Raw genomic sequence first — 11,719 nt, forward strand, 5'->3', positions numbered from 1 at the left:
CACCATCCTGGTGGCCAACAATATGAAGTTCAAAGTATGGCTAAGCTTTTTATACATTTATTGCGTCCCTCGCCCTGCATTTTCATGATTCAACCTGTAGATGGGAATATTATTATTATTATTATATAAAAGCAAAGATTGTAAGGACACAAGGTACATTTTGATAAGCAATTTTCCTAGAATACATAGAAGCTACTGTATGAGGCTTGTCAAGTAGATGCACTTAAATTTGTTATTGTAACTATTTGTAGAAATGCGGAAACATAGGCACCATCAGCAGATTTCAGAGGTTTTGGCTGTAAGGAAAAACTAAAAACCAGTCTTGACGGCTGTTCAGGTACTTAATTCTTCATACCCCCATATGTTTTCTCTGCTTTCTGGAAGCATTTGGATAATAAAAAAACATGTTTGCCGAATAAAGGAAAATTGCTATCACTTTTGTCATGTAAACATTTTACCACTGTTTTTTAGGGAAACCTAAACATTTGACATTTTCTGTCTTACCGATCACTCAAAGCTGGTTAATTGAATGTCAATTTTTGGATTCCGGCAGTGACTCTTACTTCGATAGTGTCAAGGACAAATCCCAGATGAATCCCATCGCCAATATGAGGATTATCCCACCAGAGTATCCCATTTGGAACCAACTGTAGTCCAAGTTGGCCCCCTCTTCTGCCAAATAACCTATTTCACGACTTTTAATTCACATCTTAGATAAGCTTCTGCAACATCGTTGTGCTTGGCTTGCAGTGAATTTTACATTTTGCTGTGAAGGTATACTTAAAGAGTTGACAAATTCCAATGTGCGTCAGGTATATCGATTCAAACGTTTAGGTCATACATCTGACAGGGAATTGTAGTCAAAGAGAGGCCCTTGTTATAACACTTTTAGAAGAACTTCTGATAACACTTGAGTGGAGGTGAATGTACTTATCATTTACAAAGCACTAGAGGATAGGAAACAAGTTCACAGGCAATGTTTTTTTTATTATAGAGTTTTCACCTGATTAGATAATCTTTGCGTTTTACTATTACCTCCTGTAGATAAACGATTGTTCCGAAAGCAAAAGAAAGAGTATTTCCAACTGAACATAAAACAAGGGAAAGTTCCCCGGAGAGATATCTGCCGCTCTGCTGTTGAAAATCCTGACAATAATAAAATTCTATGTTTGAAACTAAATTGTTAGGTTGGCAAAGGAAATTTCAGTGAGTTCATGGCTAAGAAACCTGCTGCACCTGGTCAATCAGAAGTTAGTTTGGGAGACAAAAACAGATACTACACGCTAGGCAAGTGAAGAAAGCTAAATGATTCAATATAATCAAATTTGTGTGTGAAGCTATATGTTTTTTTTATTGTAAATGTTGTTGGTTCAGCTTACTAGAATGAAGCCAAAGAGATATCAAACTGCAAATTCTTTTATCAGCTGAAGAGCTGAAGAGTACATGTATTTTGTCTAGTGAAAGAAAATATTTTTCTTAGTCTCCATATACCGTCATGAAAATATTTTTAAAATATGAAGGCATTTCACACCAAACATTTAACTTGAAAGAAACACGTGTTTATATACGGTAATTGATGCAACCTGTCCAATATAGGTTTTTATCTACTTCAAAACTCTACTTTTAAAATGGTTTATAGCCTACTGCGTCATGAATGTGCACACACCATATTCATTGGTTAATTATCCCTCTCACAAACCTTTCACTCAAATACAAGGTCTAAACAATAGGTCAAATTAAAACATAACAAATAAGATAAAGGTAACAAAATATGTTGGTGTCAGTGCGCAACAATGACACCCTTACAGCTGTTTAATTCACGTTCAATACCAATCTCAGACATGAAATAAGGCGTAGTGATGACGTAGGGAATGGATTTAAGGTGATTGGCGAGTCAAATTGAAGGGATAATCCGGTGATGGAAGACAACCAATCTCAGTCATGACGTAAGGAATGGATCTTAGTCGATCAGCGGGTTAAAATGAAGGGATAATCCGGTGCTGACTGGCAACCAATCTTAGTCACCCCCCCCCCTCCCACTCCTTCCAGTCAGCTCGAATTCGTAACAAAGGAAAGAGCCCCTATTGCGTTATAAAAATTCATGTAAAAAACTCTTTAATCAAATTTAAGTTCGCCTACTAAAATTTCAATTTTCGTAAATGGTTTCGCAATTTTAAACAGAACAAAACAAAATTGACTTTGCCCCTAACATCACGAAGGCTGGCTACGCGCCTGATTCCATTTGCTGTAGCCATGTATGCATTCACAAAATATCCCCAAATTTGAATAATTCATACAAAATGCCCGATTTGCACACGATTTTGACCTGAAGAAGTAGAACGATTCCCATAAATTTAGTGACTAGTTATGAACGTCAGTCACCGGAATAACCCTTTAAGTTTATCAGCCAACGTCAGCTATCAAGACTACATAATATTCAATTTTGGTTTGTCTAGTTCTTAGCTTTGGCCGTATTTATTTTCTTAAATTTACGCTGTAATTTCATAACAGTCTGCAGAGTAAAATCTCGGCAGCGTACCAGTAAACGATACCATCAAACCTTTTGTGTTCACCACATTCCTCTCCTCTTTTCACCAACCCTAATCTCTACACCTTTTCCACGGCTGTTTATAGATTTTTTTTTACACCCTTAGTGTAAAAACCAAAATGATGTAACGCAATACAAATAATATAAACATTACATTTTTAATGCTGACAGAGATATTATGAAAACATCATAACGGGAAGTAGATTTGAGCAAATTGGTCCTTAGTTAATCATTTTATTGAAACACTCACTATAACGAAGAAAAGATACAAAATATAAATTGATTAAAAATAGAACTATAAGAAAAGAAGGTATGATTTCTTTTCGTAAATTACTAAATTACTAATAGTTTATTCAATATAATTCGTCTGGGAAAGAAACTGCCAACCGACAAGTTACCACCATCAATTGAACACGCTGTCACGGTTACCAATGTCACCCCTGGAGTGCCCGTGGCCCCTCCCAGAGTTTCCTGCCACATGCTCATGTCCATGTTTTGTCGTGGATGCGCAATTTCCATCATGTTCGATGTTTAGATCAAAGTTTCCTCCTTCACATCTCTCCGTGTCCAAGTCACATTGCGTTTTGTAGGTTTCGCCGTTAGTTGCACAGACGGGTCCTCCTAGACCCCCGTGAGAAGCTATGCAGCTCGGACAAGCCATATCACCCCTACCTATATACGTAAAGAAAAGGGGGCAAAATATTCGCATGCATATTAAGCAGTTGTTTGTGTCTTCCGAATTACATTTTGCGCATAATAATCTCTTGAGCTTACCCTTCCTACTGTTTAAAAAAAAGTTGCCAGGAAAGAACCTGGGCAAGAAACCAAACAACCGAACGACTGATCCGCTCTCAACCCCAGTCCCATTGAATCGGGACTGTGACTGTGTGATCATCATCAGGTGTGCATCTCCATTCCCCTCGAAATGGAACATATACTACACATGATCTTAGCCAAAAGGCCGAGACGTTAACCCTTACTAGCCTACTCGCTACCCCCGGTCACACCCTTCTGCCTCTCTGGCTTTTAATTACTCGTAGAGTACCCAAAATTTCATGAGAGGACTCTCGTGTTGAACTTGTTGTGCAATGAGGTTATTGTTAAAACATTATTTAGAAGAAGGAAATTAACTCACAGCTGCACAATTTTTCTTCAGATATAACTTCTGGTGGTTGCTTGAAATCATCTGAAGTAAGACAATTAAAACGTTACGAGGCTAGAAAGATTTTAATACTTTGTCGCTGAGTATTGCGATGAGTTGCAGCGATTGGTGAATTTGATTAGAACGGAATTCTTAAATCAGTTATTTCAGTCAGTCAGTCATGCAATCATTCAAGCATACAATCAATCAATCAATCAGCTACTCATTTAATCATTAAGTCTATGAGACTGTCAGCAACTGTGTCGCTCGCGACTATAAACAGACAGTTAACTAATCAATCAGCCAGTTAATTAATTAATTGTTTACCTATTCAGTCAGCCAGTAAGTTAGTCATCAAGAAAGCCAGATACTACAGTCAGCTAACAAGCAATCCAACTAACCAATCAAATCCATGACTATGTCAGTGAGTGGGTCAGTCAGCAATCACCCAATCAATGAACTATTATGTTAGTCAGTAAATGATTCAGCAGTTAATTAGCTATTCAGTTCGGCCAGTAATATAGTCAACGAGGAAGTCAGATATTATAATCAGCCAAGAAAGCCCACCATCTAGCCAATCAGTCAATCAGTGTGTTTCTTAAATGTCAGTCAGTAAGTGAGTCAGCAGTGAATTAGCTACTTAGTCAGCCAGTAAGTCATGGAACCAGGAAGTCAGATACAGTATTGTCAGCCAACAAGCCATCCAACTAACCAATCAGTGAGTGACTATGGCAGTGGGTGCGTCAGTCAGCAAGAACCAGTCAGTCAGTCAGCACATCATGCAGCTATCAGCCCGTCAATTAATACTGTTTGATAAAAACATTTATGCATATACACTCGTTTTCTTCTCATTGTTTTACTCATACTATATTACCGTTCCCCGTAGCATACAAGTATTGCTATATATTTGTATTGTCCTGTAAACCAGATGTTAAAATATTACTCTCCGTCTGCTGCGCAAAGTAAAAGTTCAAATTCAAAATGTACTGTTCTGTATCAAGGCATGGCTAATCCATCACACGACGTTTACTGCTGTTAATCCCTCGCCATTTGTGATCTGTAACACCGACACCCAAGAAAGTCATCCATCCATCTAGCCAATAAGTCCAATCAGCCAATCAGTGTGTTTCTTCAATGTCAGTTAGTCAGTGAGTTAGCATTGAATTAGCTACTTAGTCATTGAACCAGGAAGTCAAATACTCTAGTCAGCCATTTGTAATTTGTAACACCGATACCAATGGTAACAGTAGCGCAAAGTCTCCCTACAGTGCATCGCAAATACGTATTGCCTGGGAAGGTTACATCCCATAGGTGCACCACTCTATTCAAAAGTTACTACGCAGGTTCAATTAAAATATCTGGACTGAAGAAATACCATGGTTTATATTAAGTGCGCAAGGTCACAAACATGGTGTCAAAGGCGCAAATGTAATTCGAGTCCCAGTCAGGACTCGAACTTGCAATGATAATATCGCTGGTACATTTACCTTTCGATTTTGACCACCACGCTTCACATTTTACACACACAAAAATGTATTATTGCCATGTAGCCTGGACACTCCCCCACTTTCAACGAATATGATAGCCTCGTATACTGCATTAGCTTTCGCATATCAGAGAGGGGCTGTTCTATATGGATGAATGTCTTTGTCAAACTGTCAAGAATAATGCATGAAGCTGACTCCAACATCATCTCATTATCAACAAGCTAGTTAAGGAAATCTTCATTGTTTTGCGAAGGATATTGATATTAGGAAGTGAGTTCTCTACTTCATTGAAATGCACTTTCAATAGGATATTTCCTTAAAGTTAAACTTGTAACTTTGACAGTATTGGTGTCTTGCTTCAATTCTGACAATTAGTTATAGTAGGATTATGTAACATTGTTACACCCTTCATTTCTCTTTAATATGATAGTAAGCTGATACAATGAAGTGGTATAACGGACAAAGGAAGAATTTTATTCAGGGTCGGGGAAGGGGTAGGGGTGGGGGAGGGGGAGGTGTTAGTGTTATAGATGATGACATCCAAAGTACTATAGAGTAGCAACTGTCAGTTCAAGTCATTTTATTTTATATTTAAGCCTCCCTAAATGTCAAGGTCCTAACTATATTCCCACTCCAAAAGTTTTAATATCGTACCAATTGTACTCTCAATTGTCTGAAAAAGTCGTCAGCTTTTGCCTGAAAATTGTAGCAGATCTTTCAAGAACAACAACACCTTACCATCGGCAGATTCAGAGTATTGGATAGAGTCATGTCCGGCTTCTACTGTGTAAGAATTCATTCCGGTTGTTGCGTAAACCATATCGACCGTAGTTTGGCTGTCGTAATCAGACGCTGGTGGATGCTCGTTTTCATTCTCCTCCTCCTCTTCCTCCCCCTTGTCCTCATCCTCCTCCTCCTCCCCCTTGTCCTCACCCTCAACTATGTCAACCCACAAGCATCTCTCTTCCATGATGACCTCGCCCGTCTCCAGGTAGAGTTCACATGACCTTAACTGTAGTGCGCATTCATTGATATACCGTTTACCGTTGCTTGCGCACACAAAGGAACGTTTGAATATACCGCCAGTGTTTATGCAATCTTTCTTGATGACGGCGCACTTCTGCTCCACGGCATCATCACGGCTGTACCCTGAACAAGAAATAAAAGTCAACTTGGTAAACCTGGACAACCGGAAATCTAAGAAAGTTAATCGTATTGTATTAATAAGTGATCAACAATAATCACAACGCACATAATTTCACCCACATCTTACCTTTCCTACCCCCCCCCCCACCGTCCAAGTTCTGATGTGACTCTCCTTCGATGCCTTCATGTGTGTTTCTGGTTTTGTTTGTTTTTAAGTAGGAGGGCCATTTCTCTAGCCCCCCCCCCGCCCACCTCCCTTCGGGAACGGACTGGGTCCGAGGTGCCGAAGCCACAGTCAGCTTGACATGATGAGATACGGAGGACTGCATTTTCTCTTATTCATGAGACTTGGTATAGTTTCGTATACGGTACCCAAAATGACCGGGTTCAAGGTTCCAGCGACGCCGGTTGAAAGACTAAGACTGTCGCAAATAGTGGCACAGACCGTCACTGTCCAACGCCCTCTTGTAAGTCAATACCTCAACGTGCACGACGGCCCACTCAGTGAGCGGCAAATCGTATTTTTATACAATTTTTTTTTTGACAAAAAAAGAGGATAGGTTTTAAATAGTTTATATTTGTCTTAGAAGTAAGCAAAGACATGTAAATGATAGTATATATGCGGGTATTCGAGATTGTTATTAACGATGCACACATGTTGCGAAAGCGTTTCCATTCCGATGTTTTCTGTTGCAAAGGATTACTTTATAGGTTCAAAATTAGTCTTCATATATTGACAGACCGTTAAGACAACAATGCTATGCAGTCCAGTGTGTGTTTCTATAACATTTTATTCTATTTTGCTGTTGTTGAGATATGACCATTGAAACAACTGAGGTTAATCAATCAAAGCGACTGAACTACATAGGCTAATACTTCCTCAAGTGTAACGTAGAAGTCAAGGGGAACACATACGACTTTTAAGGCCTCTTGAGACTGTTTACGTTATGGTAAAGGTTTTCAATGATAAATTATGTTGGATGTAATTCAAGGACCTATGCTACGCTGTTTATATATGAAGTTAACGAAAAGAAAAACATGATTTGCTGTGAGTTTATTCGAAGTTATATAATTAATGGACTAACATCGAAAATTAATGCCTGTACGACAGAGGAGACGACGTCATTATAAATTTCACCTTACAGGAGCATTCCATATGATTAAGGTGAATGTTTTGATCACATTGATCACATCGAAATTGAAGTAGGGAGAATGACGTCATGAGATATATACTGAAGCCACTCATCCAAATAGTGGCGCTTTGCTTGTACGGCAAGAAAATATCGGCGCATAATACAAACACTACGTCTTTGACATAACTAAAGTATGTATGTATTTTAGATCCTCCTGCAAGCAGGAACTCGCGAAAAAGCCTCATTGGCTTATCAAAGCCGCAAGCTGACCGAAGTCAGTCTCTTAGATTCATATTTTAACGTCCATGATTATGAATTGTCAATTGTCATAAACTCTGTAACTGGACGACATACATTTATCTTGGAGTGACTCGAATTAAGTATTACACTAAAGTAGGTGCGTGTGGTAAGGGGTGGGGTGGGCGGGGTTTGACTTTTCACGGCATTAACCAGGGACAACCATGACACTATCTGAGTTGAGCACTAAAGTAATACAAGAAAGAAAATGTTTGCCATGTGCCTCTCAGATACCGAAAATGACACTTTCAAGACATTAAAAGATGCATAAAACATTTCACTTTCTCGAGTCATAAGAGGCGAAAAAAAAATCAAAATTGGGTTTTAAAGTCTCAGTACGTGTTTGTTGATGAATTTCGGAAAACACACTTCCGAAGTAGATTCAATGTTTCTTATACTAAATGCACTCCGACCAGGTGGGTTTAATGGAGATAAGCTTTCGCAATCGAAAGAAACAAATATATTTTCTGTTGCCCTTATGGCGCGAACAATTTACCGTAAAATCACTGCGACCGCCTATATCAGCATGTTCATTACATAAAATGTAACCTATATATATATATATGATCGGATCGTCCCCTTTTTAGATCCAATTTCACGAGGAAACATCTGAAAACACCTGGTTATTGCTTGCAATGGAAGGAAATGACTCAATTGTGCAAGATACATCGGTAGGACCGAAAGAAAGAAAGTTAGCCAAGGCTAACGGTCGCAAACAAACAGAGAGCTTTGATTGGCGTATGATCTGTTGGGCGGGGCTTGCAAATTTTGATTGAAGTTTGAAGAATCTACGGACTCGTTTAAAATTCTGGCTGATTTTATTCAGCTCAAAATGTTTACCGACAGATAACTCAATAACAATAATGATTATTAATATGAAAATTGCATAGAACGGTGTATTTTCAGTGAGCTTTGAGGGCAGTATGCTGGAAAGGTGGAAGTTAAAATTTGGCAAACACACATTGAGACTTTAGATCAGGAGTATAGTAATAACCACTCTGGTATCCTTAACATGTCTCATTTGTATAAAGGAAGTCCTAAAATCTTTCGAAAAAAAAACGGATAAAATCAAATTCAATTTATGTACAGTATATGCATGAAAACGTATACAAATGATTTGGCTTTTGCCGTACAATGCAAAGCGCCCTCACTTTTTTCAAGCCTTCACTGCTTAAACACACGGCGATACACTGTGTCAGCATTCTTCCTAGTTCAATTTCTATTCTTGATCATCATCAAATATCTTCCATTGTAAAGTGGAGAAAAAATGGAAATCTTAAAGTTTACCCGTTTCTTACAGACTTGACATTTAATCTGGCATCTTCAAAGGATCCAGATCAATATTTAATACTTACTACTTGTGATTCGATTCAGCTGATCGTGACAAAAAGCTCAATACGTATTATAAGTAAAAGATTAGAGAATTTCTCTGGGCTTCGTATTACAGTTTATGTTTAATCTCCTTCACACTATGATTTCTCTCGCCCCCCCCCCCCCGCCCTTTCCTATAGATCCTCTGAGTGACCATATTTTGCCAAATTTCTGGGATTCTATATTTTACTTACCTTGAACACAATCCATCATCATTAGGCAGATCGCCCCTATCACTAGTATCGCTGCAAGTCCGCCTCGTGACATCATCGTTGGTGTCTATAAACAAACAAGATGTAATGCGTTCTTGATAAAGAGCGCTTTTGATATTTGATTGTAACTTTGTGCCGTTTTCAGACCAAGTCTTGCAGTTAAATTTCGAGATAAGATGATATTCGCAATCTAAGCGTGAATAAATAAATTTAACAGATGCCTAATTATCTTTACTTTTTACATGGCTTATCCTCATCAAGTAGCAAAACATGTTTCTGTCCCACGAATTTAATTAAATGATTTATATTTTCATTACTGCCAATAAATGCCGGATTAAGGCGAACCACAGGGACGCCAGCTCAAGACCCCCTGTATGTAGGGGCCCAACATATTTGCCATTAAAAATCGCCGGCATACATCGCGATATGATATATACACAATAGACACTGTGACATTCACATCGTGATCTGGATGAATATCTGAGAATATTTGTTTAAAAAAATACCGTAAGTACCGTGATATTCAACTATACTGTTAAGGAATAGAAAGCACTGTCGATATGGGGGCGTAACACACATGTAATACTAATACTGCAGTTATACTAACAGCTTATGGTTTAATGTTAATTTGAGGTGATCATGTTTGTTTCATGTTACGATTACGGCTATGGGTATATATGTCCTTACGAATATGCTATTGCTTATCAACAAGGTCATGCTGACCGTCGCCCCACCCCCTCCACCCTCCCTTCCCCCACAATCCACAATTGTATGGTGTTGAATGCCATATGTGAGTTTTCTGCTGTTAATATGAACTTGAAAAGAACACGTTAAAAGCATGAGCAGAGGAATCACGTCATCGTCAATTCAGTCTTAAAGGAGCATTCCAGAGTTTTAGTATATTTTTTTTAAAGCTGAATATCCTGAAGCAGGAAACAGTTAAAGGAACATATACCAATGACTGATTCTTTTTGTTAACTTACTGCATGACCTATGACATACCATAACGCACATTATGAACAAATTCATCCTATAACGCAGTGTTTTGGGTTATATGTTTACATAATCTTTCGATGGTATTCGATAACGATAAAATCTATAACTGCAATACATAACTTGTTAATTTCATAAAAATACGTTAACCGGTTTGAAGAATGTCTCTTCCCATTTTTACATATGGTTTACTTAATACTTTACCTAATTAAAACAAAGACGTTGGGCAACGAAGTCATGAGAATCAAAAGTGAACAAAACAAAAATGAGAAAGAACAGAATGTAATAATTCCCTCCTTCAGCTGTTGTAAACCATAGAACTCTTTAACTCTCCTTTAAACAGACTACTTTACAGAAAAGAAATGAGACGAAAAATGCCCTCGTAACCTTTTGTTATGCAAATCATGGCAGTAAGGAACGCCGTATATACTTTATCCGAATACGGAGTAGAGTAAAAACGAGTTACAATGCATATTTTATTGTTTTATTTATATTTGCTTGCAGGATCGCCCCTGTATGAATGATGCATTTTATCTCGAAATATTTTATGTTTTCTTTATGTTTCTTGTTTCTTTCGATATGTATATGTTTCATTTCGAAAATCTGACGTTTTATCTCCAAAAATTCCTGTTATCATAATTGTTTTTGTCTTTAATAACGAAATACAAATTTTCAAAAATCGACGTATTACTACAAAACAAATGGTTGACTGTACTGTTGAATTGTTCGTAACGCGATTTCACTATCCATGTCATTAAATTCGAGACTGTTTGTCGGAATAAACAGAAATTTGAAATTAAAAATTGAAAGTCAAATTGGCAATATATATAACAAAAACAATACTGGTTGATTCTATCCTGAAGCAATTACCAGAAAGATCGGTCTAATTTTCCTAAGTTCAAACATTTTCTCCCGCAAAACAAAACAAAAACACTTGTATATTGGAGGTTTATTTATGCTTTTTGTTTTTAGATGAATCTTACCCAACAGTATCACCATCGATTAGTGCTATGTGAGAAGAATTTAGGGTGAACTGGGGGAGGTGGGGGGGGGGAGGACGGAAGAAAGTCCTTCACCAGAATGCTGAACGATGCTAGTCTTTGAAAAGACATTTGGAATGTATTGCTATACTGGAAAATAACCGAATTTAATTTTAAAAGATTACAATAATTTCAATTTAAACAAATTTTCGTAAAATAAAGTAACACATTCGTATTCAATATTTACTTACCGTTAGGAAATATTTTGTACAGCCCGTTGCCAAATGAAAGCGCCAAAAAAGTGTCCCGAAATCCACCTCTGCGACAAGTCATCACCTCTAAGACTGTCGATTTTTCCTTTATTTTACAGGTATTGAAATCGCATAGAGAAACTAGTGTAAACGGAAGGTA

The 11,719-nt window shown here is 37.8% G+C and overlaps 1 protein-coding gene across 1 annotated transcript; it reads right to left on the reverse strand.

Annotated features, from left to right (window-relative positions):
- Positions 1 to 1,412: 1,412 nt before the first annotated feature.
- On the reverse strand, positions 1,413 to 11,719 carry LOC139984099 (uncharacterized). The gene is made up of 5 exons (XM_071997805.1): positions 11,560 to 11,719; positions 9,318 to 9,402; positions 5,915 to 6,325; positions 3,684 to 3,734; positions 1,413 to 3,220 (listed from the first exon to the last, which is right to left on the reverse strand). The coding sequence occupies exons 2-5, from the start codon at positions 9,391 to 9,393 to the stop codon at positions 2,952 to 2,954; spliced, it is 807 nt and encodes a 268-aa protein (XP_071853906.1). The 5' UTR covers positions 9,394 to 9,402; positions 11,560 to 11,719; the 3' UTR covers positions 1,413 to 2,951.

The sequence above is a fragment of the Apostichopus japonicus genome, chromosome 17 (genome assembly GCF_037975245.1).
Source record: "Apostichopus japonicus isolate 1M-3 chromosome 17, ASM3797524v1, whole genome shotgun sequence".
NCBI classification, from domain to species: Eukaryota; Metazoa; Echinodermata; class Holothuroidea; order Aspidochirotida; family Stichopodidae; genus Apostichopus; species Apostichopus japonicus.

What these genes read in the sequence shown, in the direction of transcription:
- LOC139984099 (XM_071997805.1), bottom strand. Translation starts at nt 9,393, where the DNA reads ATGATGTCACGAGGCGGACTTGCAGCGATACTAGTGATAGGGGCGATC. An exon ending in ATACTCTGAATCTGCCGATG is followed by an intron (nt 3,735 to 5,914) that starts GTAAGGTGTTGT and finishes GTCTTACTTCAG; the next exon opens with ATGATTTCAAGCAACCACCA. An exon ending in TGAAGAAAAATTGTGCAGCT is followed by an intron (nt 3,221 to 3,683) that starts GTGAGTTAATTT and finishes TTACGTATATAG; the next exon opens with GTAGGGGTGATATGGCTTGT.